Source organism: Crocuta crocuta, unplaced genomic scaffold, assembly GCF_008692635.1.
Source record: "Crocuta crocuta isolate KB4526 unplaced genomic scaffold, BGI_CrCroc_1.0 scaffold193, whole genome shotgun sequence".
NCBI lineage: Eukaryota > Metazoa > Chordata > Mammalia > Carnivora > Hyaenidae > Crocuta > Crocuta crocuta.
This window is the reverse complement of record NW_027529624.1, coordinates 7,878,751-7,903,805: the sequence shown is the minus strand read 5'-3', so window position 1 is coordinate 7,903,805 and position 25,055 is coordinate 7,878,751. Positions and strand designations below refer to the sequence as shown.

The window sequence follows — 25,055 nt, the reverse complement described above, 5'->3', positions numbered from 1 at the left end:
CAAAAGCCCTGGGCTCTCTGTCCCTGTCTCAGCGCCCTCCCCCTTAACTGCGGGGCTGGGTTCCCTCTCACCGGCACCCTCCTCCAGCCACAGCAGCTTGGCTCACACCTGCTCGGCTCACACCTGCTCACACCGACTCAGCGCAAACTCCCACTCTAGGAATGCGGCCTCCCACCCCGACCGTGCGGTCCCTGCCAGGTCCAGGCTGCTCCCAAATCTCTGAAGGGCTGCGGCAGAATTTGGGCAGGGACACTTTCTGTTCCAGGTCGGCCTCTGCCGACACCAGGGAAGCCGGAGCGCTTCTCCTGTCGCGGTGGCGTGCGCCCACGATCCACAACTCTGGTCTCTGGATGGCGAAATGGAAGCCTCCACTCCAGGCTCTGCGTGCTTCCGCAGGAACTGCTGCTTTCATTTTTCAGTCACTTGGCCACACACAGATTACACACCAGCATTTAATTTTCAAAAAAAAGTGTAAACGGGAAAGTTGCACAAAAATAAGTGTTGCCGTGGAAGGCTGGCGCTTGCCACTGAGAAGCTGAAGCCAGAAGAGGCTGTGGATCTGGGGACCGAATATTCTTTAAAGGACAGAGAGAGTAGCCCCGGGAGGGGGCGGAGGACCAGGAGAGCCGCTCATCCGGGGCCCCTGAGGCAGGACTCTTTAGCACTGGGGCCACCGGCCTGAGGGGGGAAACAACGAACTCCGGCTGCTTTGGCCACAGCATCAGTCCGGTAAAGGTGAACCTGGGAAGGCGCGTTCGTACGTGGGGTGACCGGACAGCACCCCAGGGCTCATTCCTACTGACCGCCCTGGCCTGGAGTCCTGGCTGCCAGCAGTATGTGCCGGCTGCCAAACCAAGGGGGCCAGTGCCTTTTGGCCCCTTTATATGACACTCTCTCCCAGGACCTAGTCCACTAGTTGGGCCAGAAAAACCCCTCAGCCGCAGCCACCTCCTCTGATGGGTGAGTTTCTCCCTTTCCTCCCAACCAGTGTCATCAGGGTCCTCATTTCCTCCTGCGGCTGACGCTCTTCAGTTCCTCCAATTCCTTCTCCATTAAGTGGGACTCAGCAGTGGTCTCAGAGAGCTAGAAGTGAGGCAGCAGACCGTTAACAAAGAAGGACCTTTCTGGGCTGTTTCAGGTTCGCGAGGGCAGCTCTGTGCGCTGGGGAGCGGCCCCCCCACCCTGGCCTCTCTCACACACCACCGATGGCCCCCAGGAGGGGAACCCCTTTGTACCCAGGCAGAATGCAACCCCCTGACAACCCAGGGCTTCCGGTACTTAAAGAACAATTGCGATCTACCCTCTCAACATTTTGGTCACCTAGGATTGCACCGAGTTCAGTGCCTTGAAGACAGGAGGCCTCAGGGGATGAAAAAGGCACAAAACGGGCATTCTAAGGCTAAAGAAATGAAGTCTGAGTCACTTCTGAGCTGTGGCTCCCATACTGGTGATCAGGGGAAAAAGAATGCCACTTTTCTTATTAGGGTCCTTCAGGGGACATTAGAGTAGAAGGTGGAAGATATTCAAGACGGGGACAGAAGCTTTACTCCCCGAGGTAGAGGGCAGCTCACTGTGAAAGAAGAGCTCCCTTCTGAGCAAGACACTGCTTCAGGAGCTGCACTGGTACCGGGCACTCGGCATGAGGCAGATGCGACTCCCGTGCCCATCTGACTGACGAAGAAACTACGTCTCTTCACTCAGGGCAGTTAAATAACTTGTTACAGTCTAAGGTCCCCAGGCCAGGGGTGGAGCTGAACAGGGGACCAGGCAGGTTAGCTCCAGAATACACGCTCTTAACCATGACAGCAGAGGCTCCTGGCCAATTTTCACCTGCACCCCGAGTCCCAACGGCCTGCGGGGCTTTTAGCAGCCACAGGAAACCGACACCGGCACAGAGCGGGCCCCTCGGCAGGTCTGTGCCCGGCGCTGACTAATGCCAGCTTGATACGGGACACCTCCAGGCCACGAGCAGACAGCCCTTCCCGGAATGCCCTCTTCCCACCCTCCGTTCCTCTCTGTGACACCCTCCTGACTGGACAGAATTCCTTTCTGTGTCACGTGCTGCCGCCAGGCCCTAGGTAGACTCTGTTACCCTTGCCACAAGGCACTATCATTTTGTGTCACTTTGTATCTTGTCCTTCTCTCTGCTAGACTAGCCCCTGAGAGTGGGGACTCTGTCTCATCTGTATCTTTGGATCCAAAGCAACTCAGCTGGGCAAACTGGCACTCCGAGGTACCAGCCGGATGGAACGACTGCCGGGGGTGTCCCCCCCAACAGGAAAGCCCCAGCGCCTCTTCCCCATCACCCTCCTCACCATGTCCAGCAGGATGTCCACCTTCAGCCGCAAGAGATTGTTCTCTTCCTCCAACTGCTGGTTCCGCCTGCGCAGGCGCTGAGCCTCCCGCCTGTCCACGCCTCCACTAATCCCCGTGTCTGGCGGGAGGGCAGAACCAGCAGTTACGCGGGGGCTTCCCTCCCGCAGGCCCCGTTGGACGGACCGCAGGAAATCGGCCCACCTGCTATCCACTGGCCGTTTTCAAACTTCAGGCTTTGCCCGGCCAGGTTCATGGTGGGGGTTCCGTAGTCAAGGCCCAGCTCCACCTCCCGGGTTGACCGATCCAGCTGTGGACGAGACAGTGCATGGAGGCCTCGGGAGGCAGAGGGACCCCAGGCCCAGGGCCTCCCCTGCTAACTGTACGGCCCCAGCAACTCATTTCTTTTTTCTAACCCTTACCTGGCACACTTTGTAACTTTTTGTTACAAGTCAGAAAATCAGATGAGGCACAACGAAAACTTGTATTTATCTTTTTAATAAATTAAAAAAAATTTTTTTTGAGAAAAAAGAATGTAAGCGGGGGGAGGGGGGCAGACAGAGAGAGGGGAACAGAGGATCCAAAGGGGGCTCTGCACTGACAGGCTGACAGCAGCGAGTCTGATGCGGGGCTTGAACTCACGAACCACAAGATCATGACCTGAACTAAAGTTGGACACTCAACTGACTGAGCCACCCAGGAGCTCCTATCTTTTTTTTATTTTTTTTTTTTATTATTTTTGAGAGAGAGACAGCAAGTTGCGTGTGTGGGGGAGGGACAGAGACAGGGAGACTTAAGATCCGAAGCAGGCTCTGGCACTGGCAGCACAGAGCCCTACGTGGGACTCGAACTCACGAACTCATGAGATCGTGACCTGAGCCGAAGTCGGACGCTTAACCGACCGAGCCATCAAGGTACCCCGCAACAAAAACTTTTTAAACTCTAAGAGGGGAGAAATGTCCCACTTTACTATGAAATACATGTTTTCCAGAAAAACTACATACACCAAAATTTGAATTATTTGACATCTCCTCGTCACTTATCAGTTTAAGAAATCCTATTATAAATGTTTAATAAAGTAGAAAACCCTTTTTTTAAAAAAAATTTTTTTATGTTATTTATTTGAGAGAGAGAGAGAGAGGGAGCACCAGCAAGGGAGGGAGAGCAGAGAGACAAGGGAGACACAGAATCTAAAACGGACTCCAGGCTCTGAGCTGTCAGCGCAGAGCCCGTTGTGGGGCTCAAACTCACGAACTGTGAGATCGTGACCCGAGCCAAAGTCAGGTAGTCAACCGACTGAGTCACCCAGGTGCTGCAGAGAATCCTTTTTAAAGGCAATAAGCCCCGCAGTGATCACCTACTTACCACGAAGCTCTTCAGGTCACAGAAAAGACATGAAACGCTAACACCCGACCAGCGGTCGTAGCTGGTCTGGAATGTAAAGTCCCCACAACCCCCTCAGCAGCCATTCGCACCAGGACTTGGCCGAGGGACTCCAAGGTGAATGGGACCAGCCCCGCCCTTGAGCTGTGTCTCGAGCTTCAACCCAGCCTTGAATGCCATGACCAGGAGCAAAACAACATCCTTTGGGAATGGGTTTGATTCCCAGACACAATTAAAACTGATTCTTGGCTAAGTCTGGGGAGTAAACGGAAGGCAAGCTGGGTAGGGTCACTGGAGCCAAAACTCATGACAAGACCGACTGTCTTACCAGGTTCTTGAACGTGCTTTGACAAGGACTTCCAAGCAGGAGTTAAAAATGCTTTTGTTCTTGGTTTTGTCTTTAAAATTTTTTTTTAATGTTTATTTATTTTTGAGAGAAACAGAGCACAAGTGGAGGAGGGGCAGAGAGAGAGGGAGACACAGAATCCGAAGCAAGTTCCAGGCTCTGAGCTGTCAGCACAGAGAGTGACGGGGGGCTCGAACTCATAAACCTCGAGATCATGATCTGAGCCAAAGTTGGATGCTTAACCTAAGACGCAGCCACCCAGGGGCCCCGGTTTTGTTTTTGTTTTTATTTATTTGGGGGTGCCTGGGTGGCTCAGTCGGTTGAGCATCCAACTTCAGCTCAGGTCATGATCTCACAGTTCGTGGGTTCAAGCCCTGCGTCAGGCTCTGTGCTGACAGCTCAAAGCCTGGAGCCTGCTTCGGATTCTGTGTCTCCTTCTCTCTCTGCTCCTCCCCACTCATGCACTGTCTCACTCTGTCTTTCAAATATAAACAAATGTAAAAAAAAGAAAAAAAGTTTATTTATTTGTGACGCCTGGGTGGCTCGGTTGGTTGAGCATCTGACTCTTGATTTCAGCTGGGGTCATGACCCCAGGGTTGTGGCATCGAGTCCCCTCTTGGGCTCCACACTGAGCATGGAGTCTGATTGGGATTCTCTCTCCTCTCTCCCTCTGCCCCTCTCCCTTGCTTGCACTCTCTCTTTCTAAAATTAAAACAACAATGGGGCGCCTGGATGGCTTAGTTGGTTAAGCGTCCGACTTTCGCTTGGGTCATGATCTCACGGTTCATGGGTTCGAGCCCCGCGTCGGGCTCTGTGCTGACTGCCAGCTCAGAGCCTGGAGCCTATTTCAGAGTCTGTGACTCCCTCTCTCTCTGACCCTCCCCTGCTCACGCTGTCTCTCTCTCTCTCCTAGAAATAAATAAAAATATATATTAAAAAAATAAAAAAAATAAAATTAAAACAACAACAAGAACAAAAGTTTATTTCTTTAAGTAATCCCTACATCCAACATGGGGCTCAAACTCAAGGCCTCGAGATCAAGAGTTGCATGCTCTTCTGACCGAGCCAGCCAGGAGCCCCAAGAGTTAACAATGTTTTTAGCAACAGTAATAACATGAATTAGAAGGATGTCCTCCTTACAAGGATGCCTCTGGGGAATGCCACTTTCCATCAGAGACCAGGCCTGACGTTTCAGCCACACTGCACGCCAGGATGGGCCCGGTAGTGATACTCACGTTATGCAGATTGGAGAGAGAAGCAGATTTCCGAGGGGGCGTCTTCTTGGGACTGAACGTATTTCCAAAGAGAGGCATCTTTGGTCTGATGAAGGGAAGGTCACCGCTCCCCTCTCCTAGGGTCAGAAAAGTCACAGGTACAAACAGGTGAGTCAATGACCTTATGCCACTGTGGAGCCCCACGCGGGGCTCTATCCCACGACTCTGGGATCATGGCCTGAACCCAAATCAAGAGTCGGACGCTCAACACTTCGAGCCACACAGGCACCCATACTTTTCATTTTCTCTAGGTGGAAACAGATGATGCTATAATATTCTGAGTTAGGTAAAACCTAGGAAAATTTTATTTTTTTTAGAGTTTATTTATTTATTGTGTGTGTGTGTGAGAGAGAGAAAGAGAGAGAAAAAAAGAGAGAGAGGATGCGTGCACAAGCAAGGTAGGGGCAGAGAGAGAGGAAGAGAGAATCCCAAGCAGGCTCCATCTCAGCACAGAGCCCAACATGGGGCTCAGTCTCACAACTCTGAGGTCATGACCTGCAAAGTCAAGAGTCAAATGCTTAACCCACTGAGCCACCCAGGTGCTCCAACCTAGCAAAATTTCAAATGTTTATACTTTTTGGCCACCAAATTTACTTCTAAAAATTTATCCTCCAGAAAGAATTGGACATGTACACACAAGTGTTCTCACATAAATGCTGGGGCCCCCGTGTAACTCAGCTGGATAAGCATCTGACTCTTGATTTCAGCTCAGGTCATGGTCTCATGGCTCACTGGCAACCTGGAGCCTGCTGTGAATGCTCTCTCCCTCTCTGCCCCTCTCCCACTCTCTCTCTCTCAAAATAAGTTAAAAAACTTAAAAAAAAAAAATCCCTACTGTTGATAGCCATGAAAAAAAAGAAACAATCCAAGATGTCTACCAAAGGTTGGCTTAGTAAAATACATTGTAGCATTCTTATGTAGCTTATGGAGCAGCTTTATAAGCTGTAGAATTCTATACGGCAAGTGAAAACAAGGAGGTGGCCGTATGCAGACTGATCCGGAAAGACTCTGACACACTCTAACATTAAACAAGCAAGCTGCAGGGGCACCTGGGTGACTCAGTAGGTTGAGCATCTGACTTTGGCTCAGGTCATGATCTCATGGTTTGTGGATTCGAGCCCTACATTGGGCTCTGTGCTGTCAGCGGGGAGCCCACTTTGGATCCTCTATCCCCCTCTTTGCCCCTCCCCTGCTTGCACTCTCTGTCTCAAAAATAAACATTAAAAAAAAAAAAGCAAGCTACAGAACAAGGTGTATACTATAATGGTATAAGAGAAGACAGAAATTTTTAAAAGGCGGGGCACCTGGGTGGCTCAGTTGGTTGAGTGTCTGACTTCAGCTCAGGTCATGAACTCACGGTTTGTGAGTTCAAGTCCTGTGTCAGGCTCTGTGCTGACAGCTCGGAGCCTGGAGCCTGCTTCGGATTCTGTGACTCCCTCTCTCTCTGTCCCTTCCTTGCTCACATGCTCTCTCTCTCTCTCTCTCAAAAATAAACAAACATTCAAAAATAAAAATAGAAATTTAAAAAAGGCAAGAGTGTAGGTGTGCACATTAAAAAATAGAAGAAAATTGGGGGCACCTGGGTGGCTCACTCGGTTAATTGCCCAACTCTTGATTTCTGCTCAGGTCAAGATGTCAGGATCATGAAATCGAGCCCCATGTGTGCCTCTACACTGGGCATGGAGCCTGCTTAAGGATTCTCTCTCTCTGTCTCTCCCCCCTCCCCCTGCTTGTGCACTTTCTCTCTAAAAAAAATTTTTTTAAGTAAAAAAAATAAAAATAAAATAAAATCTGGATACAGCAAACTGCTCACTGTGCTTAATGTGGGAAGGGGAATGGGATGGCTGGCTTAAGTGACATGGTCATTTTATAGGTAAAAAAATTGTCAAGTGGTGGCAATTCCATGTTACGATATCAAACTATATTAAAGAATATACTTCTGGATTTAATAAGTTACAATGATAATATATTCATGTGTTAATTATGAAAAAAAAAAAACCCAGCTGAAAAAAAGCACCTGCCCTTCCAAGCATCTGGAGACATCTGAAGAAGGAAAAGTACTTAGTCAAGTTGTTCTTCCAAAGCCTCCAATGTGCTCGGAGTGTATCACTTGGACACAACAGACTGAATTCCGGGTCTGGCTCTGTCCCTCAATTGCCTGCTAAACCTTAGCCAAGTTACTTTATTTCATCAGGGGTTTTTTTGTTTGTTTTTGTTTTCTTTTTAATATTTTTATTTATTTCTAGGGGGGAGAGAGAGAGAGAGAGAGCGCGAGCAGGGGAGGGTCAGAGAGAGAGGGAGTCACAGACTCTGAAACAGGCTCCAGGCTCTGAGCTGGCAGTCAGCACAAAGCCCGACGCGGGGCTCGAACCCATGAACCTGGAGATCATGACCTAAGCGAAAGTCTGACGCTTAACTGACTAAGCCACCCAGGCACCCCATTTTTTTTTTTTTAATTTTTAAACTGTTTTTTCACTTTTGAGAGACAGAGTGTGAGAGGGGTGGGGCAGAGAGAGGGAGACAGAATCCGAAGCAGGCTCCAGGCTCTGAGCTGGCAGTCAGCACAAAGCCCGACGCGGGGCTCGAACCCATGAACCTGGAGATCATGACCTAAGCGAAAGTCGGACGCTCAACCGACTAAGCCACCCAGGCGCCCCATTTTTTTTTTTTTTTAATTTTTAAACTGTTTTTTCACTTTTGAGAGACAGAGTGTGAGAGGGGGGGGGCAGAGAGAGGGAGACAGAATCCGAAGCAGGCTCCAGGCTCGGAACTGTCAGCACAGAGCCCGATGCGGGGCTCGAACTCACAAACCGCAAGATCATGACCTGAGCCGGAAGTCAGATGCTTCCCTGAATGAGCCACCCAGGGGCCCCTATTTCTCAGAATTTTAACAAGAGCACATCCCTCATGACTTCATCAATTCTCATAACCCTGAGGCAGAGAACGATCATCAATAGATTACAGATGAGGAAAAGGAAGGGTCTGGACGAGCTGCCTTTTAAGTCTGTACCATAATCCACAAACAACTTTGGCTGAGTCCCTAGGATCCTGGAACAGGACCCAGAAGTCCCAGCTGACCCCCCACTTGGCCCAAGGCAGCTGTCTCTCTAGTGAAACTCCCTGGCGAGAGAGAGCCCAGCTCTAAGGTAGTGAAGGGAGAGCCTCTGGCTTCCAATCATGGCTCTGCCACTCAGCCCCCGTGGGACCCCAGACCTTATCTTCTCTGGGCCTCCGGCTTCTGTATTTGTAACCAGGGAGAACGACAGTACCCCCTTACAGGTTGTTATACTGCTAGTGTTTATAAAAAGCTGTGGCATTTGATGCTCACGACAGCCCCGATAAATAGATGAAGTTAAGTCTGTCCCAGTCTACAGATCAGGAAACGGAGGCTTAGAGAAGTAACTGGTTCCCAATCACACGGTGGGAAGGCGGTGGAATTAACTCGGTTTCAAATACAGCATTTACCAATGCTTTACAGCTTGCAATGGACCACAGCACACATTACCCTATTTTAACGTAAGAAGAAGGCGAGGAAGCAGTTTTTGACTTTCACTGGATTCTCAAAGAGATACGCGTCCCTCAAAGATTTCAGAGCCGCGCAGATACTCCGCCACCCGGGGCTGCTGGACTCGGCTACCCGTAGAGAACAAACGTTCACACGCACGCCTTCATCTAACCCTCTTCACAGCCGAGAAACCACCACCCCGGTTTCGAATCGAAGAAACCCGCTTCGAGAAGTGCGGTGACCGGCCTGGGATGAAGCCAGCCTCCGCCCCCTGTCCTGCGTCCTACGGCCGCTCCAGAGGCGGGGAAGCCTTGGGTCCCCTGAGGTCCGCCCGGGCGTCCCACCCTTCCTCGGGCCCTGGGGCGACGCTGGGCTCAGAAAGGAGCCACCGCAGGGACCCACCGCAGCCAGATACCTGCCGGGAACGGCCTGCAGAGGTCCTTGTCACCCACCGCGACGCGGCTCCCGGGAGGCTCCGCCCCCTCCGCCCGCGTGCGCACGCGCAGCCCCGCCCCGGCCTCTACCACCGCGGGAAGTGGGGGTGCCCGGCGCGGCGGGGTGTCCAAGGGAGCCTCTGCGAAGCACCAGAAACACTTGAAGACTGCCCTCGATATAGTAAGGACACTCCGCGGGGGCAATGTCTCTTGGAGTCGTTTCTGTTCACCGTGCTGTAGGCTGGGACGAGAGACTACACTCTCCCCCCCACGAGCCCATTGGTCTGGTCTCCCCAACCACCGGGCCCCGTCACTGTGGTAACGGCGTCTCGCGGACGCCGAGGCGGCTCACCACCGTTCTATTGTTGTGGGAAGGGTGGCGGTGGTGGCTGCGGCTGGCGTTGCCGGGGGAACGCCAGGACTCACAGTAGCAAAATGGGCCCCTCCCCGACGCCCGCCCTCCTCTGCCTCCTCCCCGACCACAAAGCAAAGGGCGCCCCTTCCTGGTGGATGTCGGGTGTCCCATCCAGAACTTTGCAGGGTCCCCTGAGGGACCCGTGGCGGAACTGCCCCCCAGTTCGTCGGATTCCGCCGATGTCTTCAGGTAAGACGTACAGAAGGAAGATGACCCGCCCTGCCCGCTTCCGCAGACTGCCGTCTCCCCACTCCCCGACTCTTACCAGCTTTTGCAAGCAAGGGAAACTGAGGCCCAGGGACCACCACTTCAAGGTGGCACAGTGAGCAAGGGCAGAGAACTACTCGAGAATCAACTCCAGATTTCCTGAAATCCTAGCAGTGTGCATTATTGGTTCCATTTGAAAAATAAAGAAACTCAGAACCATTCAGGGGATATTTATTGGGTGCCTCGTGAGTGCACCAGCTTATCCATCCAATGAGGGACAGAACCCATGGGTCTCTGGCTCCAAGTGCAATTTTCTTCCAACTACACCTCAGGGTGTTGGAAAGGGGAGAGAGAACCAAGACTTGCACAGTCTCATCCAGCACTAGCCAGTGGAAACATAACGTGGGCCACATATGTAATTTAGAATTTTCTAGTAGCCATATTTTAAAGATTTTTAAAAATCGGGTTACATTAATTCGAATATTTTATTTAACTCATATATCCCAAATATTATCATTTCAACATACAATCCATGCTTTTACATTTATACTACTTCAGCTTTTAAGTATTAATTAATTAAAATTAAAATTGCAGTTCCTCAGTCACACCACCCAGATTCCAAGGGCTCAGTTGTCACATGTGGCTAGTGGCTACTGTCATGCCCAGGTCTCGCCTTTTCCTACCTTTCAATACTTTCTCCCCTCTGCTTGGATGGTATGTCCCCGTTCCCTTTATCTAGTTAACTCCTGCTCTTCCTTCAAGCCTTGGCTACAATCCATACGAAATACCAGCTCACCTCACAGCGCTGCGTGTACCACAGTTATAAATCACAATTATTTCTATAATTGTTTGATCACTGCATGCCTCCCCTAGCAGACATAAGTCCATTAGAGCAGGGAACGAGTCGGGTTAGGTCACCACCCTGTCTCCAGCAGGAGCATACTGTTGGCTTGTGTCAGTAGGTAGTCATTGCTGAAGGCAAAACTGAACAAAAGTCAGATTCCAAAGTCAGCATTGTTTCAATGTATTGAACATGCTTAAAATTGTTAACATGTTAACTTTAAAAACTTTTTTTAATGTTTATTTTTGAGAAACAGAGATGAGTGGGGGAGGGGCAGAGAGAGAGAGAGAGAGAGAGAGAAGGAGGGAGACAGAACTCAAAGTAGGCTTCAGCCTCTGAGCTGTCAGCACAGAGCCTGATGCTGAGCCTGAATCTATGAACTGCGAGATCATGACCTGAGCCAAAGTCGGGCACTCAACCGACTGAGCCACCCAGGCGCCCCTAACATGTTAACTTTAAACAGAGGACATTCACATTTCGGCTGTGAGGATACGCGCCACATGAGAGCACAATGTTTGCGATTCTCTTGCTCATCCTTCCTCCAACACCTCACAGTGTGGGATGTGGGGTAGATAGTCAGCGAACTTCCTTTTCTCCCCCATCCTTTTTTCCTCCACAAGTAGTGAAGGTAAAACGTGTCATATTTCAGAGAATACCTAAAAGGGTATGATGAAAAATTCGGAAGAGAATGGCGTGTGTATCTTAAACATTTCTTTTAAGGAGCATATTAATAATAGTCGATTCTTCCATTAGGCATGAGTAAGAATGTTAAGCTAAAGCAAGAGGCTTCTTGACAGGGTTGCCCTAAAAGCCTGCTTTTCAGAGAACATTCTATAGTTTCCCAGTCATGCTGAGGAGTGAGTAGGAGGAAAGTGAGAGGCACTGCAGTGCGCCTGCCTCCGCCTTACCCTCTTCCCCTTGCCTATATGGCTAAAGGCTAAGAGCAGGAAGGAGGAAATAGTATTGACCTGGGCCTCGGTCAGCCTGGCCTGCATTCCAGCTGGTTTGGGACAGCCCCAAGCCCTAATGGATAGCTTCTCTGGACTAGAAAGAAGCATGGTGAAGGAGTCTAAAATGGAATCAAATAGTGAGTGTCCCTAATCCCTAGGGAGTGAGTAACTTGCCTAATGGAAATCGGTGTGGAAGGAAATCATTCCAGTTCAGAAATGTAAGTGCTGTAATGGAGAGATGAAGGCAGAATCCTGAACTTCCCAGAGGAGGGGCGGTCACTAATGGCCTGAAGTAATTCAAGAAGGTTTTCTTCCTTTCTTTTTTTTTAGTGTTATTTTTAAATTTATTTTTGAGAGAGAGGCAGAGACAGTGAGAGCAGGGGAGGGTCAGAGAGAGAGGGAGATAGAGAATTCGAAGAAGGGCTCCAGGCTCTAAGCTAGCTGTCAGCACAGAGCCCAACGCGGGGCTCGAACCCACGAAGTGCAAGATCATGACCTGAGCCGAACTCGGATGCTCAACCGACTAAGCCACCCAGGTGCCCCAAGAAGGTTTTCTAAAAGATCTATCACCTGGGATGAGCATCGACTAGACAGAATTGCATGTGTAAAGGCATGGAGGCACCAGGAGCAAGTTCAGCGGGGGAGGCATATAGGATATGGGGGAGCAGAGGGCAGAGCAGAAGGCATGACCTGAAGGAGAGGAAGAGAGAATGTGATGAAAGGGCCCTTGGTTAATTTTCACACTAAACTACGTTTTCTGTCTCCTTCCATTACATATGAGCTTCTTAAGGGCTGATTTGAGTCTTTTACTTCCTTAGAAGCAGGCTTATGCCACCAGGCTCTGGACATAGAAGACCCATAAATGGTAGGGTCTCCTGGTTCATAAGCAAGGACCGAGGAGAGCAGTCCAGCTGGATCATTCCAAAACCAAGAGGAAGAGGTGGTGATGGGGCCAGTATAACTGGGAGGGAGCGGGAAACTGCAGGTATATCAGGAGCCCTGTGCTGAGGAGGACCCAGGATCGGAGAGTCACAGCAGCTGAGAGCTAGAAAGGGTTTTAGGAATCGAATCCAAATCTCTGACTTTGCAGATGAGTGTCAGAGAGACAGGAAGGTGATTTCCTTTCTAATCTGGAAACTGGTTTGCCAGGTGGTCTGGAGCCCTGGACTTTCCAGCACCCCAGTCTCCTTAATGTAAAAACTAGAATGGCTTTCTTGGCAGACAGGGGGAGCATCAGCAGACGAGAAAAAGTTTGTGTGTCTGACACCCTCTGTCTGGAAGAGTTTGTCAGACAAAGGCCTTTATTCCCCATGTCGCACGCAGCATGGACCTTGCCATCAGCCCTGAGGAACAGACGGGCGTGGTCATGCTTTCTTAGCGGTTCTATGCTATTTGTGACTTCCAGGAGGCTGGCTGCACAGAAAACAAGATTGGAGTGGGCAATGAGAGGTTCTTAAGTGGAAACGTACTGTTTGCAAGAAACTGGACCATGGCTGATTTCAGGAACATGGATATCATCAATGTCACGGCCTTGCCAATGATACCAGTGGATGAGCACCTGACTGTCTCCCTCGTTGCACGGAATGCGATGAAAAATACCGTGCAGAAGAGTCTGAAGGACAATCCACCCTGTATCCTTTTATGGTGCTCTCTAGAGTCCAGGCCAAAGACACCTGCCGTGGACTTGTAACCAGGGCTTGTGTCTGTGACCCATGTTATTAGCTCCTTTCCTTATTTGCTCATTAATTTTTTTTTCAATGAGTTAAGCCCTACCTCTCCTCTAAAAGAATTTGAGATTGCGAAGGATTGTTTAGTTTGAATTTATTTTACTAGGATTATCGGAAAGAGCCCCAAAGGAAGAAGGACTGGAAATATTTGTTGAAAAAATGGGAAAGAAGAGAAAAACAAGTTCATTTTTTTTCAGTGTCTTGTTATTTCTCCTCTGTCTTCCAAAGAATTATAGTTATAGGGAGCAAGTAAGAAGTCATGGTGAAGCCCTCTGCTTCTCAGATAGGCAAGCTTGAGACCCAACTTTGTTGGGATGCCTGGGTGGCTCATTTGGTTAAGTGTCCAACTTTGGCCCAGGTCACAATCTCACGGTTCATGAGTTCGAGCCCCGCGTTGGGCTCTGTGCTGACAGCTCAGAGCCTGGAGCCTGCTTCGGATTCTGTGTCTCCCTCTCTGACCCTCCCCTGCTCTCATTCTGTCCCTCTCTCTCAAAAATAAAGAAACATAAAAAAAGACCCAACTTTGTTGTTCTCACTCCAGTTGACCTCACTTCTTCTCACCAGCCAGGCCTTCTACCAGGGCTCCTCCTACCTGAGAGTTTGCCATCTCTGGCATCACCCGGACTCTTCTAGTATCTTACTTCTCTAGCCCTTCCTTTGTTGATCCTCATCTCACTCTTGACTCTGAACTCTATGCCAAGGACCCGCACAATCCCATCTCTGGAGGACCTTAAAGCTCATCCGGCAAATAACCCTCTCAGGTTATAAATACCACCAGGTCGTCACATCTCATAAGGAGCTGTTGATCTTTAAATCCCGCTGCTGCCAGCCAAACTGCACATGTCCCTCTGCATCCCCTCGCCTTCTACACCTCTCGAAACCCTCGGGTTGAGCACAAGCGATCCCATCAGGGGCTGCTTCAGGGACTCACTTTCCTGGCCCTTTTTCTAATGTCCCCTCTTCCTCCTTAATCCCACACTCCTCTCAACGTAACTAACCCATTTCACTTCCTATGATTTGTCATGTCCCTCCTTGGCGTCTTCATTGGTCAAGTATTCTCCAGTTTAGAAGAACCCTTGAGGGTAATGGAAGTAAGAGCGAACCCTGCTTTTCGTGAAGGCACGGAGGAGTGTTAGGATTACAGGGCTTTTGCAAAGGATATATCCTAGACCGATTGACGCTAAGATGGAAAGAAATGCAGACCTAGAGAGGGCAACAAGAGAGGCCATTGAACGGAGCAGAGATTTCAACAGGGATAAACATGGTTGAGATACCGTCTGCCCCAGCCATGCCTCCCCTGAAAATCTCTCTTAAACGAATAATCCAGAATATAGAAACAGCTCTCTGTGTGCATCACAGCATTATTTATAATCACAAAAAATGGTGAGCAACTTAAGAAGTCAACAGCCACGAAACAGTTGAGTGCATTATGGTACATTCTCTAAATGGATGCATATAATGGCATTTAGTATATGTGCTGCCGAAGCGAGCACAATGGCATTTAAAATATTATGAAGATTCTTTGGCTCTACAGAAAATGATCATGATAATGAGTGGAAGAGAAGTCAGAGTCCTAAAATAGGCCTTCCCTGAGATTACAATTATGTCAAAAGGTATGTGTGTAGAAAACACTGGAAGGCTATCTCCCCGAATCCTAACAGAAGTTGTTAGGGTGTTAGCAGATTGGATGCTTCTTTTTTATGTTTTCCCAAGTGTCTAGGATATGGTTAGTTTTCATTTAGGATTTATAAAGCCACTCATTTAAAATGATAAAAAAGAAGTGTGAATGTTTGCAAAGAAAGTAGTTGAGTGGAGAGACTGAAAGGGAGTGAGCCGCTGTCCTTGCCAGCCTAGCCCCGTCCTGTTCCCTGCGTGATCAGCACCCAGAAAATTTCCTTAGCAGATTCCCCTCCCAGCCTGTCTTATTGGCTCCATCCACCAGGTGAACGAAATGATTGGGGAGGTAGATCTGAGTCCCAAGCCGTTGGCCAACGACCTGGTGAGTTACGGGTGCTGACTTAAGGCTTCGGGGCAGGAGGGGCCCTGGGAGCCCCTCCCCTTTATTTGAAAGCACATTTGTGCAATAGAGGTCTCAGAGATATGTTTTATTACTTAGCAAACTTTCTTTTGGGGAGCAGTTTTAGGTTCACAGCAAAACCGAGCTGAAAGTACAGAGTTCCCCCGTTCCCCTGTCCCCATGCATGCGCAAGCTGCCCGTCACCATAGTGGTACATTTGCTACAAGTGATGAACCCTCACTGACGCATCATTATCACCCCAAGTTCGTTGTTCACATCAGCGTTCTCTGTGCTGTACATTCTATGAGTTTGGACAAATGTGTAATGACCTGTATCCACCTTTGTAGTATCCTACAGAATAGTCTCACCGCCCTGAAAATCCTCTGTGTTGCTCCTACTCTCTGCGCCCCCCGTCTCCTGGCAAGCCCTGAACTTTTCTGCTGTCTCTGTAATTTTGCCTTTTCCAGAATGGCAGAGTTAGAACCATACAGTATGCAGCCTTTTCAGATTGGTTTCTTTCACTTAGTCATAGGCATTTAAGGTTCCTCCATGTCTTTTCATGGCTCGATAGTTCGTTTCTTTTCAGGGCTGAATAATATTCCTTTGTCTGGGTGCGCCACAGTTCATTTATCCGTTCAACTACGGGAAGACCCCTCGGTGGCTTCCAAGTTTTGGCAATTCTAGATAAGGCTGCTGTGACCATCTATGTGCAGGGTTTTGCGTGGACATGTATTTTCAGTTCATTTGGGAAAATAGTGAGGAGCGTGATTCCTGGACCATCTGGTAAGAGTATGTTTCGTTTTGTAAGAAACTGCCAAATGGTCTCCCAAAGTGGCTGCACCTTTTCACATTTGCAGCAGCCATGAATGAGAGCTCCTGACGCTCCACAGCCTCACCAGCATGTGGTGGTATCTCTGTTCCGGGTTTAGGCCATTTCTAATCAGGACATCGCAGTATCTCCTTGTGGTTTGAAGTTGTGATTCTCTATTGACATTGAACATCTTTCCATATGCCTACTCGCCATCTGTCTCTCTCCTTAAGTGGGGTATCTGTTGAAGTCTTTACCCCATTTTTTGATTGAGCTGTTCTCTTATTGCTGGGTTTTAAGAATTCTTGGTGTATTTTGGATAACAGTCCTTTACCAGCTGTATATTTTGCAAATATTTTCTGCCACTTCACTCCAACTAAATCTCTTAACCCCATCACGCCAGGCATCTTGCTTTCCACCAAGTTCCTCTGTCCCCAGGGCCTTGACCTGCTGACTGCGTCCGCAGGTTTTAGCCTCACCCTTACCCCAACTTTTCTGGTACTGACCTTTGGGGGTCAGTTCATCTCTTGAGTCAGTCTTTTTGATTTATGTTTTAAAATGTAAGGGTGCCTGGGTGGCTCAATGGGTTAAGCATCTGACTCCCGATTTCAGTTCAGGCTGTGATCTCACAGTCAGTTGTGAGATGGAGCCCTGCATTGGACTTTGCACTGACAATACAGAGCCTGCTTGGGATTCTCTCTCCATCTCTCTGCTCCCCACCCCCAAAATAAATAAATAAACATTAAAATAAAATAAAACGTAAATGCCAAAGCAATGCATCCTTATTCTAAAATATTCAAATCATCTATAAGTATAGAAGTAAACTGTGAAAGTTGTTTCACTCCCGCCCTTTATTTCCTCCTGAGAAGTAACCATTGCTAACTGTTGGTTTTATATCCTTCTAGATTTTTTTTAAATATTTGATTTTTTAAGTGATTTCTACATGGGGCTTGAACTCACAACCCTGAGATCAAAAGTCACATGCTCCAACAACTGAGCCAGCCAGGTGCCCCAGAACTTTTTCTATACATTTAGAAATATAGAACACACATATTTAGAGTTATTGTTTCCTATTTTTAATGTGAGTAGGCTCATACCATAAATATTATTTTTGTAACCTCCTTTTTTTTCTTATTTGTTCATACATTTATTTATTTTTAGCATAAATAACTCCCGCAGATTCTTCGAAGTCACTGTTGACCTGTCCTGGTATTTTCATGACTGCATAATATCCTATATGTTGGATGCAGCATAATTAATTTAACTATTCCCTACCGACAAATATTTCAGTGGTGTTTTCATGGCAGTGAACATGTGAATATTTCTGTCTTTGCATCTTGGGGCTCCTTTGCATGTATTTCTGCAGGCTAGAGTCCTAAACGTGATATTTCCAATTTTGGTAAATACAGTCGAATTGCCTTTCCCAGAGGCTCAGCCATTTTTTACTCATACAGCAATAAGACCGTGAGTTTCAATTGCCCCTGCCTAGCCCACTGTTGAGTAGGGCTTAGAATTAAATTGTGAGATGCGCCTGGGTGGCTCAGTCGGTTAAGCGTCCGACTTCGGCTCAGGTCATGATCTCTCGGTTCGTGGGTTCGAGCCCCGCATCGGGCTCTGTGCTGACAGCTCAGGGCCTGGAGCCTGCTTCAGATTCTGTATCTCCCTCTCTCTCTGCCCCTCCCCTGCTCACGCTGTCTCTCTCTCTCTCTCTCTCTCCTAGAAATAAATAAAAAACATTAAAAAAAAAAAGAATTAAATTGTGAATAAAGGCAACACATACACACACACACACACACACACACAACTTGGAGTGATTCCATGTAAGTTACGAAACCTTGTCTCTATGTGTGTGGCTGTGTAGGCAGGAGAGGTAAAGCACTGGAAACATAGGTCCCGGAATAAGATGGTTCGGGTTTGAATTCCTGCCCCACATTTTCTCATATTGTGAAATTAGGTAAAGTATTTAACCTTTATGAATCTCCGTCTTCTGGAAAAAGACGATAACAAGAATAATGTAGCTACCTCATAGGGTTGTTGCAAGAATTAGAGGAGTTAAAATTCATGAAGACCCTTAAATCAGGCCCGAGAAGAGTGTCTGGCTCCCAGGAAGGACATTCTATATGTATAAACATATAGGAGAAAAGTCTGGAAGGATACACATCAGTCAGTGCGGTCGTTTCTGGAAAGGGGGTGGGACGGACGGTGGGTCAACGTTTTTAACTCTATATACTTCTGTACCGTTGTTTCCAAAAGGAATGTATTTGCATGTCAGCTCTGTGATTTTTGCATGATAATTTTAAAACCAAGAGGAAGTGTGTTTTGCTCCCAGACACAGGATCTGGTGGCTTTTCAAGACTGCCCAGCATTGGGGCACTTTGATGGCTCAGTCAGTTACGCCATCTGAGTCTTGATTTTGGCTCAGGTCATGATCTCACGATTCGTGGCATAAAGGCCCACGTCCAGCTCTGTGTTCACAGTGCAGAACCTGCTTGGGATTCTATGTCTCCCCCTCTCTCTGCCCTTCTCCCGCTCATTCTCTCTGTTTCTCGCTCTCGCTTTCTCACTCTCTCAGTCTCAAAATAAGTAAACATTAAAAAAAAAAAGAAAGAAAGAAAAAGACTGCCTAGCATTGGCATACGTCCCAGGTGCTTTTCATGGCCAGTCAGAACCAGGATGCGGCTGGCGGGAGCAAGCCTGGGCCCCCAGTGACCTGGAGGAAGGGCCCCCTTGCTGTGCTTCCCATCTTCTGCCCAAGCGGCGGGTCAGATATGTCAGATGCCGACTGCCTTCGGCCACCAGGGCCCATCCCTAGGCTACCCTGCCCACCCTCTGTTGGCTGCAGTTTGCCCCACCCTATGCCCACCCGGCCTTGACTGTGTGGCCACGTCCCCCTTGTCAGGACCACAGCCAGGCTGGCCTCTCCAGCCTCCACGCTGCCCTGCTGACTGGCACCTAGCGCAGGGCCTGGTGCATAAGAGGTGCTTCATCAGTGTTTGCTAATGAGCCAATGCGGCCCAGAGCCTCCTCCCCACATCCTGCATCACCATGTCCTATCTCTGTTCCTTCTTCCATGCCCCAAGTGTGGGCTTCTCTCCCCTCTGGCCATGAACCTTGCTTAGCCCTTCTTCATCTTTTTTTAAGTTTATTTACTTCTTGAGAGTGAGAGAGAATCAGCGAGAGAGCATGGGAGAGGGGCAGAGAGAAAGAGAGAGAATCCCAAGCTGGCTTTGCATTGAGTGCAGAGCCTGATGCGGGGCTCGAACTCACGAAGCGTGAGATCATGACTTTAGCCGAAATAAGGAGCCAGTCGTTAAACCTACTGAGCCACTGGGGCGCCCCTTGCTTGGCTCTTCTTTCCAGCCCCCCTTTCCCTCAAAGCTCCGCTCACACCACAGCTTCACCATTCACCTAGCGGCACACACGTTCCTTCCACTCTCTGCCTGAATGGCCTCACTCTGGAAAGGACTTTTCTGCATCCTGTACGCCAATACTAGTGGAGGTGCCCCTTCTGGGCACGTTTCTGGCATCCTGTACCTCCCTGCTGCAACACTGGTCACCTCAAAATCACTGGCTTCTCCCCAAAATCTCTGATCCCTCAGAGGGCAGGGACAGGGTTCGCCACTCTCTGCTACATCCCCGATATGGGCACAGCATTGGCCTTGAGCAGGTGCTCAGGAAATATTTGTGGAATGAATGAGATGGTTGCAAACCTTAGCTTCTCTCCTGTGTTTCAGCCTCATATTCCCAGCTACCTGGAGCAGAGTGACACCTAAACCTGAGTGATCATCAGATTCTCCGGGGAGGTTTTTTGTTTTTTTTTTTAAACTAAAAGTGAGGGACGCCTGGGTGGCTCAGTCAGTTAAGGGCCTGACTTCAGCTCAGGTCATGATCTTGCAGTTTGTGAGTTTGAGCCCCGTGTCGAGCTCTGTGCTGACAGTTCAGAGCCTGGAGCCTGCTTCGGATTCTGTGTCTCCCTCTCTCTCTGCCCCGCCCCCACTCATGCTCGCTCTCTCTCTCTCTCTCTCAAAAAATAAGTAAATAAATAAATGAACATTGAAAAACACAAACCTAAAAGTGAAAAGAGCATCATTCGGGACTGTGTGTTCTGTGTATTTGCATCCAAACAGGATGCCTCCGAGCGGCTACGCAAGAAATTAAGGGTATTGGGTGGAGGGAGGCAGGAGGGAGGCTTTTTCCTCTACTACTTGATTTTGTACCTAGTAAATTATTTACTGGTTTTAAGTAGAGAACTACTCAGGAGCCACAGTAAATAAGCAACTCATGAGCCGTGGCAGACGCAAGGAACGAGCTTCTCTAATGAATTGGAACATCTGGAAAACTCCCCAAGTCGGGGGACAGCCCCACATGTAGGTACCGCAGTCATCTCAGATGCACATGGCCCAGTGCTGGTCTCTTCGCTGACCCCTAACACTTGCTTTTCTCCCAATGTTCGCCTATCTGTTCTGCTCTCGCCTATCCGTTCTGCTCTCTCTGTGTCCAAATCTCATCCATCCATCCAAGGCCGTCACAGTGCTGGCTAGAGTGGCATCTGGTAAGGATCAGAGACACCGCTGTTTTGCTGCACTGGCTCGTACCCCTCCCATTCACTCATCTTGCCTTATCTTGGCCCACGTTTTTGGAGCGACAGTGTTGATATGTAGACCTACTCGTGTGAGCCCTTTCTCCATCTACGTACACCTGGGCACATGCTGTCGAAGGTGGTAGAAGACTGGAGGGGGCGTCTCACAGTTTATCAAGCACGACAGATGCCTCATCGTTTCCCCCAGCGCTCACACGCGCCCCTCCGTGACTCCCCCAGCTTACACTACTCTCAGCTGCTTCAACCCCAAATGTAGCCATTTAGGACTTCATTGGCCCATGTGTGCTGATGTTAACTGTCCGAACAGATTGCAGATTCCTAAGGGCAAGAACAGACACCTAATCCTTCGTTGACTTTGTCGTCCAAGAGCAGTGCCGGGCTCATGGCTGATGATCCGGACGACTTGGGTCACTGACATTCACTTTTCTTTCCTTTTGTTTCCTCAGGAGGGGATGTGGGGATGGGGGAAGAGGAGTCAGAGACCAAGAGAAATCTCTTGAGAAGTCAAGGGTATGGGGATGAATGATAATAATAATTACCCTTTATTGAGCAACTCCTATCTGATAGTAGCCTCTCACTAGTGGTTTTAAGATGCACTCAATACTGTATATCCNGCCCCCCCCCCCCAGAGAATTTAAACAATAGCTTTCAGCCCATGGAGCTTGCTTGGAACCCCATTCCATATCCTGTACCCCTTCAGAGGAGGCATAGCCAGGAGGAGGGGCAGCGTGGGAGAAGGAGAGGTGGGTGATGAATTGGTGGTGACACTTGGTGGGGGCGGGGGGTGGGGTGGGAATGAGGTCAGTGACACCAGTGGCCACTGAGGCCCTGGAACCTATGGGAAGGACACGGAGGCGCTGCCACAAACTTTGCTCCAGGCCTTTTGGGCACCAACTTGAGAAATGACCTGATCTCCAACACTCATCCCGCACTGAGATCTGCACGAATCCCTAATGCCCCATTTCTTTTTGGTTTTTGAAGGCAATTGAGAGATTTGAGTTGGAGAAGAAGGCTTTGAGAGAGAAAAGTCGCAGCGGCCTGGGAGACAGAGGCAAAAATCCTTTCTCATAGCTTTGATGGTGTTTCTGTGGGGTTTGGGGTTTGGCTTTCGTTAGTGTCTCAAATGCAGTTAAGCAGGAATCCAGCGTTTCAGCTGAGGATAGTTTTGCCCTCTTCCGAAGGAGCCTAACGTCTGACTTGCCGGCATCGGGCAAGTTAGGAGGGAAGGACAGCGCACCTAGAGACGGCCCGCTACGTGGCACACTGCACCACTGCTTTCATGCAGATTCGCCTATTAAATCTTCGTAATGCCCCCTACCGTGGGGTAGGTGCCACTGACCGTAGGTTACAGATGAGGGAACAGGCTCAAGGCAAGGGGACAGCTTGTCTGTAGTGGGTCCTGGATCCAGGTCCCAGCCAGCAACTCAGGGTGGGGGGCCAGTGAGACTATGAGTGTGACTGTCTTCTGGCAGCTCAGGCTGAGTGAACAATCGCAGCTATAATTACTGGGTGGCGATGGACACACCTCGTGGTTGCTCACACCTCGTTTCTCTCCTTCCGTTCTTCTGCAGACAAGAGTCGAAGAAACTCACAGGATATTTGCAGAGGCTTGGAATCTAGGAATGTCAAATCTTTCGTTAATAAAAGGGTAAGGGATCTATTACCGGGTTTCTTTCTGACGGGTTTCTGCTGGGCATGGAATAGATTCTAGTCCCTGGGAGGGGACACCTGGCACCGGAATGGCGGTTGTGCAGGAAATCAGCCGAGTGCCCTTTTTAGAGGACCTTAAAGTAGTTCGCTGTCTCTGTCTCAAAATAAATGAATAATAAAGACAATTAAAAAAAAAAGAGGGGCGCCTGGGTGACTCAGTCGGTTAAGTGTCCGACTTCGGCTCAAGTCATGATCTCATGGTTCGTGGGTTCGAGCCCCACGTCAGGTTCTGTGTTGACAGCTAGCTCAGAGCATGGAGCCTGTTTCAGATTCTGTATCTCTCTCTCTCTCTGACCCTCCCCTGCTCACTCTGTCTCTCTGTCTCTGTCTCTGTCTCTGTCTCTCTCAGAAATAAATAAAACCTTTTAAAAATTTTTTAAAAGAAAGAAAGAAATTCAGTCCCTCAAAATGTTTCCAGCAGGCACCTTGGGTGATGATAATTGGTTTTCTCTTTCCACTTTTCTGTATTTTCACGGTTTTTTAAAGAGTTATTATATTACCTCTTCCAGAAATTCATAATAAATAAATAAACCCAAGGGGGACACTCTATGCTCCAAATTATTAATGACAGTAATATTAATTGGAGGTAATGAGTGAGTAGTTAAATAATAGACCATCTTCCTAACAGCATCTATTTATTATCTGAAATGATAAAGTTGGAGACAATGAAGTAATGTGGAAAATCTAAGGTGAAGAAAGCAAGATGTACTGCATGTGTGTGTGTTTATGTGTGTATGTGTGTATTTATGTGTTGTAACATGAGTGAAGTTACATCTGCATATTTGTGTACATGTGCTCAGAGCCTGAAAGGGAAGATAGAAATAATGTAAACAGTTTGGTAAGAGGTTCTGGGTCATGAATGTGCCCCCATTTTGTCCATTTTCTCTAAGGTTGTTACAGTGTCTTCATGATAAAAATGGGAAGGCATCCTAGGTTTTTTCTTAATGTTTATTTTTTTCTGAGAGAGAGAGAGAGACAGCATGAGCAAGGGAGGGTCAGAGAGAGAGGGAGACACAGAATCCGAAGCAGGCTCCAGGCTCTGAGCTAGCTGTCAGCACAGAGCCCGACGCAGGGCTTGAACCCACGAACCGCGAGATCATGACCTGAGCCAAAGTCTGATGCTTAACCGACTGAGCCACCCAGGTGCCCCCCCTAGTTTTTACTTTTAAACCGTCAAATGACAGACCTCATTTTCATACTCTGCTTTTTGTTTCAGAAAACAGCAGATAAAAATCTGCTGGCGGAGCTGTACCAGCACCCACAGAAATTTAACAGCGCTGTGCCGAACAGGCTTCCAAATGGGGTGAACTTCTGTGACGTGGTGGGCAATGTGGTCCGGGCTGAGAGAAACCGCCTCAGTGGCAAGGTAAGGAACAGTCTGGAAACGAGTGCTGGGGTGCGGCTGGGCCCACAGCAGGGGCCTCAAACGACTGGTACCCCAGCTTTGCAGCAGCCCATGTGGCAGGCAGACACAGCTGTTTCACACCCCGAGAAACTGAGTCAGGGTCACTAAGTAAGTCACCCATGGCCAGACAGTTTGCAAGTGACTGAGACGAGATTAGAACCCAGGTGCGCGTTCCCTCCAAAGCCTAGATTCTTCCTCCCTGAGCACTCATTTCCAGACTGTTTTTTTATAAATTTAATTTTTAATTGAAAACATTTTTTAATGTTCATTTATTTTTGAGAGCGAGAGAGAGAGAGCAAGCAGGGGAGGGGCAGAGGGAGAGGGAGATACAGAATCTGAAACAGACTCCAGGCTCTGAGCTGTCAGCACAGAGTGCAACGCAGGGCTCGAACTCACAAACCGTGAGATCATGACCTGAACTGAAGTCAGACGCTTAACTGACTGAGCCACCCAGGCACCCCCAGCCTGTTTTGATCCTGTATCTTATCAGTAAAAAATTTTGAGCATGCAGCCTCGGGATGTAAGTTTCTTTATAGATACACGTTCTGTTGTCAACAGCTATATTGTATATTAATTTCTTGCTTTTCTTAGACATTAGTTAGAATATTTTCCTCCCACGCCCCCTGGTGCCCCTTGGGGAGAACAGCCACTTGGAGAGCGGTGTTTTGGGGTACACTGGGTTCCTTGGGAAGCAGGAGGGAGTATCCCAAGGCCTAGAATATGTGTGAGACCACTGAGGAGGTGGGGATGAGTGCAGAGAGGTGTGGGGAGGGGAGGAAGCCCAGGAAATGGCGTCTGGGGCCCTATAGCTGTGCCTCATCGCCCTTCATGGTGTCCCCAAGGCACCGCGATCATCATCGCCTCCCGGGACTAAGGCAGCTTCTTAGTCTGTTCTACCTGCGTGTCCCACTGCTGTTCAAACCACGTACTGCCCCATCTCTCTCTCCCTTTCCTCCTCCTCCCTCTGTCCCTCTGTCCCTCTGTCCCTCTTTCCCTCTCTCCTTCTCTCCCTCTGCCCACCCCCCTTCCTTCACACCCTCCTCTCTTCATGATTCCTCCCTGCTGCCTTCTCCCCAGCGATGTTTCTACATCAGCTCCGTCCATCTCTTTCCTCTGTGTC

General features: G+C 48.8%; 2 protein-coding genes across 3 annotated transcripts in view; one reads left to right on the top strand and one right to left on the bottom strand.

Moving 5' to 3' along the window:
- Positions 1-438: 438 nt before the first annotated feature.
- Positions 439-9,296, bottom strand: CBY1 (chibby 1, beta catenin antagonist). Of its 2 annotated transcripts, none has more exons than XM_077761983.1 (5): positions 9,237-9,296; positions 5,278-5,393; positions 2,518-2,623; positions 2,316-2,434; positions 439-1,083 (listed from the first exon to the last, which is right to left on the bottom strand). In XM_077761983.1, the coding sequence occupies exons 2-5, from the start codon at positions 5,353-5,355 to the stop codon at positions 1,003-1,005; spliced, it is 384 nt and encodes a 127-aa protein (XP_077618109.1). In that variant the 5' UTR covers positions 5,356-5,393; positions 9,237-9,296; the 3' UTR covers positions 439-1,002. The 2 variants fall into 2 exon arrangements, with proteins under 2 accessions (XP_077618109.1, XP_077618110.1); XM_077761984.1 differs by having other exon boundaries at positions 9,224-9,273.
- A 470-nt stretch (positions 9,297-9,766) lies between these two features.
- Positions 9,767-25,055, top strand: part of FAM227A (family with sequence similarity 227 member A) — a 66,251-nt gene continuing 50,962 nt past the window's right edge. The window contains exons 1-6 of the mRNA XM_077761982.1: positions 9,767-9,859; positions 13,074-13,299; positions 15,312-15,394; positions 21,802-21,871; positions 22,392-22,468; positions 23,747-23,896. Of these exons, the coding sequence (XP_077618108.1) occupies positions 13,158-13,299; positions 15,312-15,394; positions 21,802-21,871; positions 22,392-22,468; positions 23,747-23,896 (522 nt within the window). The 5' untranslated portion in view covers positions 9,767-9,859; positions 13,074-13,157. The remainder of the gene's footprint in view (positions 9,860-13,073; positions 13,300-15,311; positions 15,395-21,801; positions 21,872-22,391; positions 22,469-23,746; positions 23,897-25,055) is intronic.

What these genes read in the sequence shown, in the direction of transcription:
- CBY1 (XM_077761983.1), bottom strand. Translation starts at nt 5,355, where the DNA reads ATGCCTCTCTTTGGAAATACGTTCAGTCCCAAGAAGACGCCCCCTCGG. An exon ending in CTCTCTCCAATCTGCATAAC is followed by an intron (nt 2,624 to 5,277) that starts GTGAGTATCACT and finishes TCTCGTCCACAG; the next exon opens with CTGGATCGGTCAACCCGGGA. An exon ending in AAACGGCCAGTGGATAGCAG is followed by an intron (nt 2,435 to 2,517) that starts GTGGGCCGATTT and finishes CCCTCCCGCCAG; the next exon opens with ACACGGGGATTAGTGGAGGC.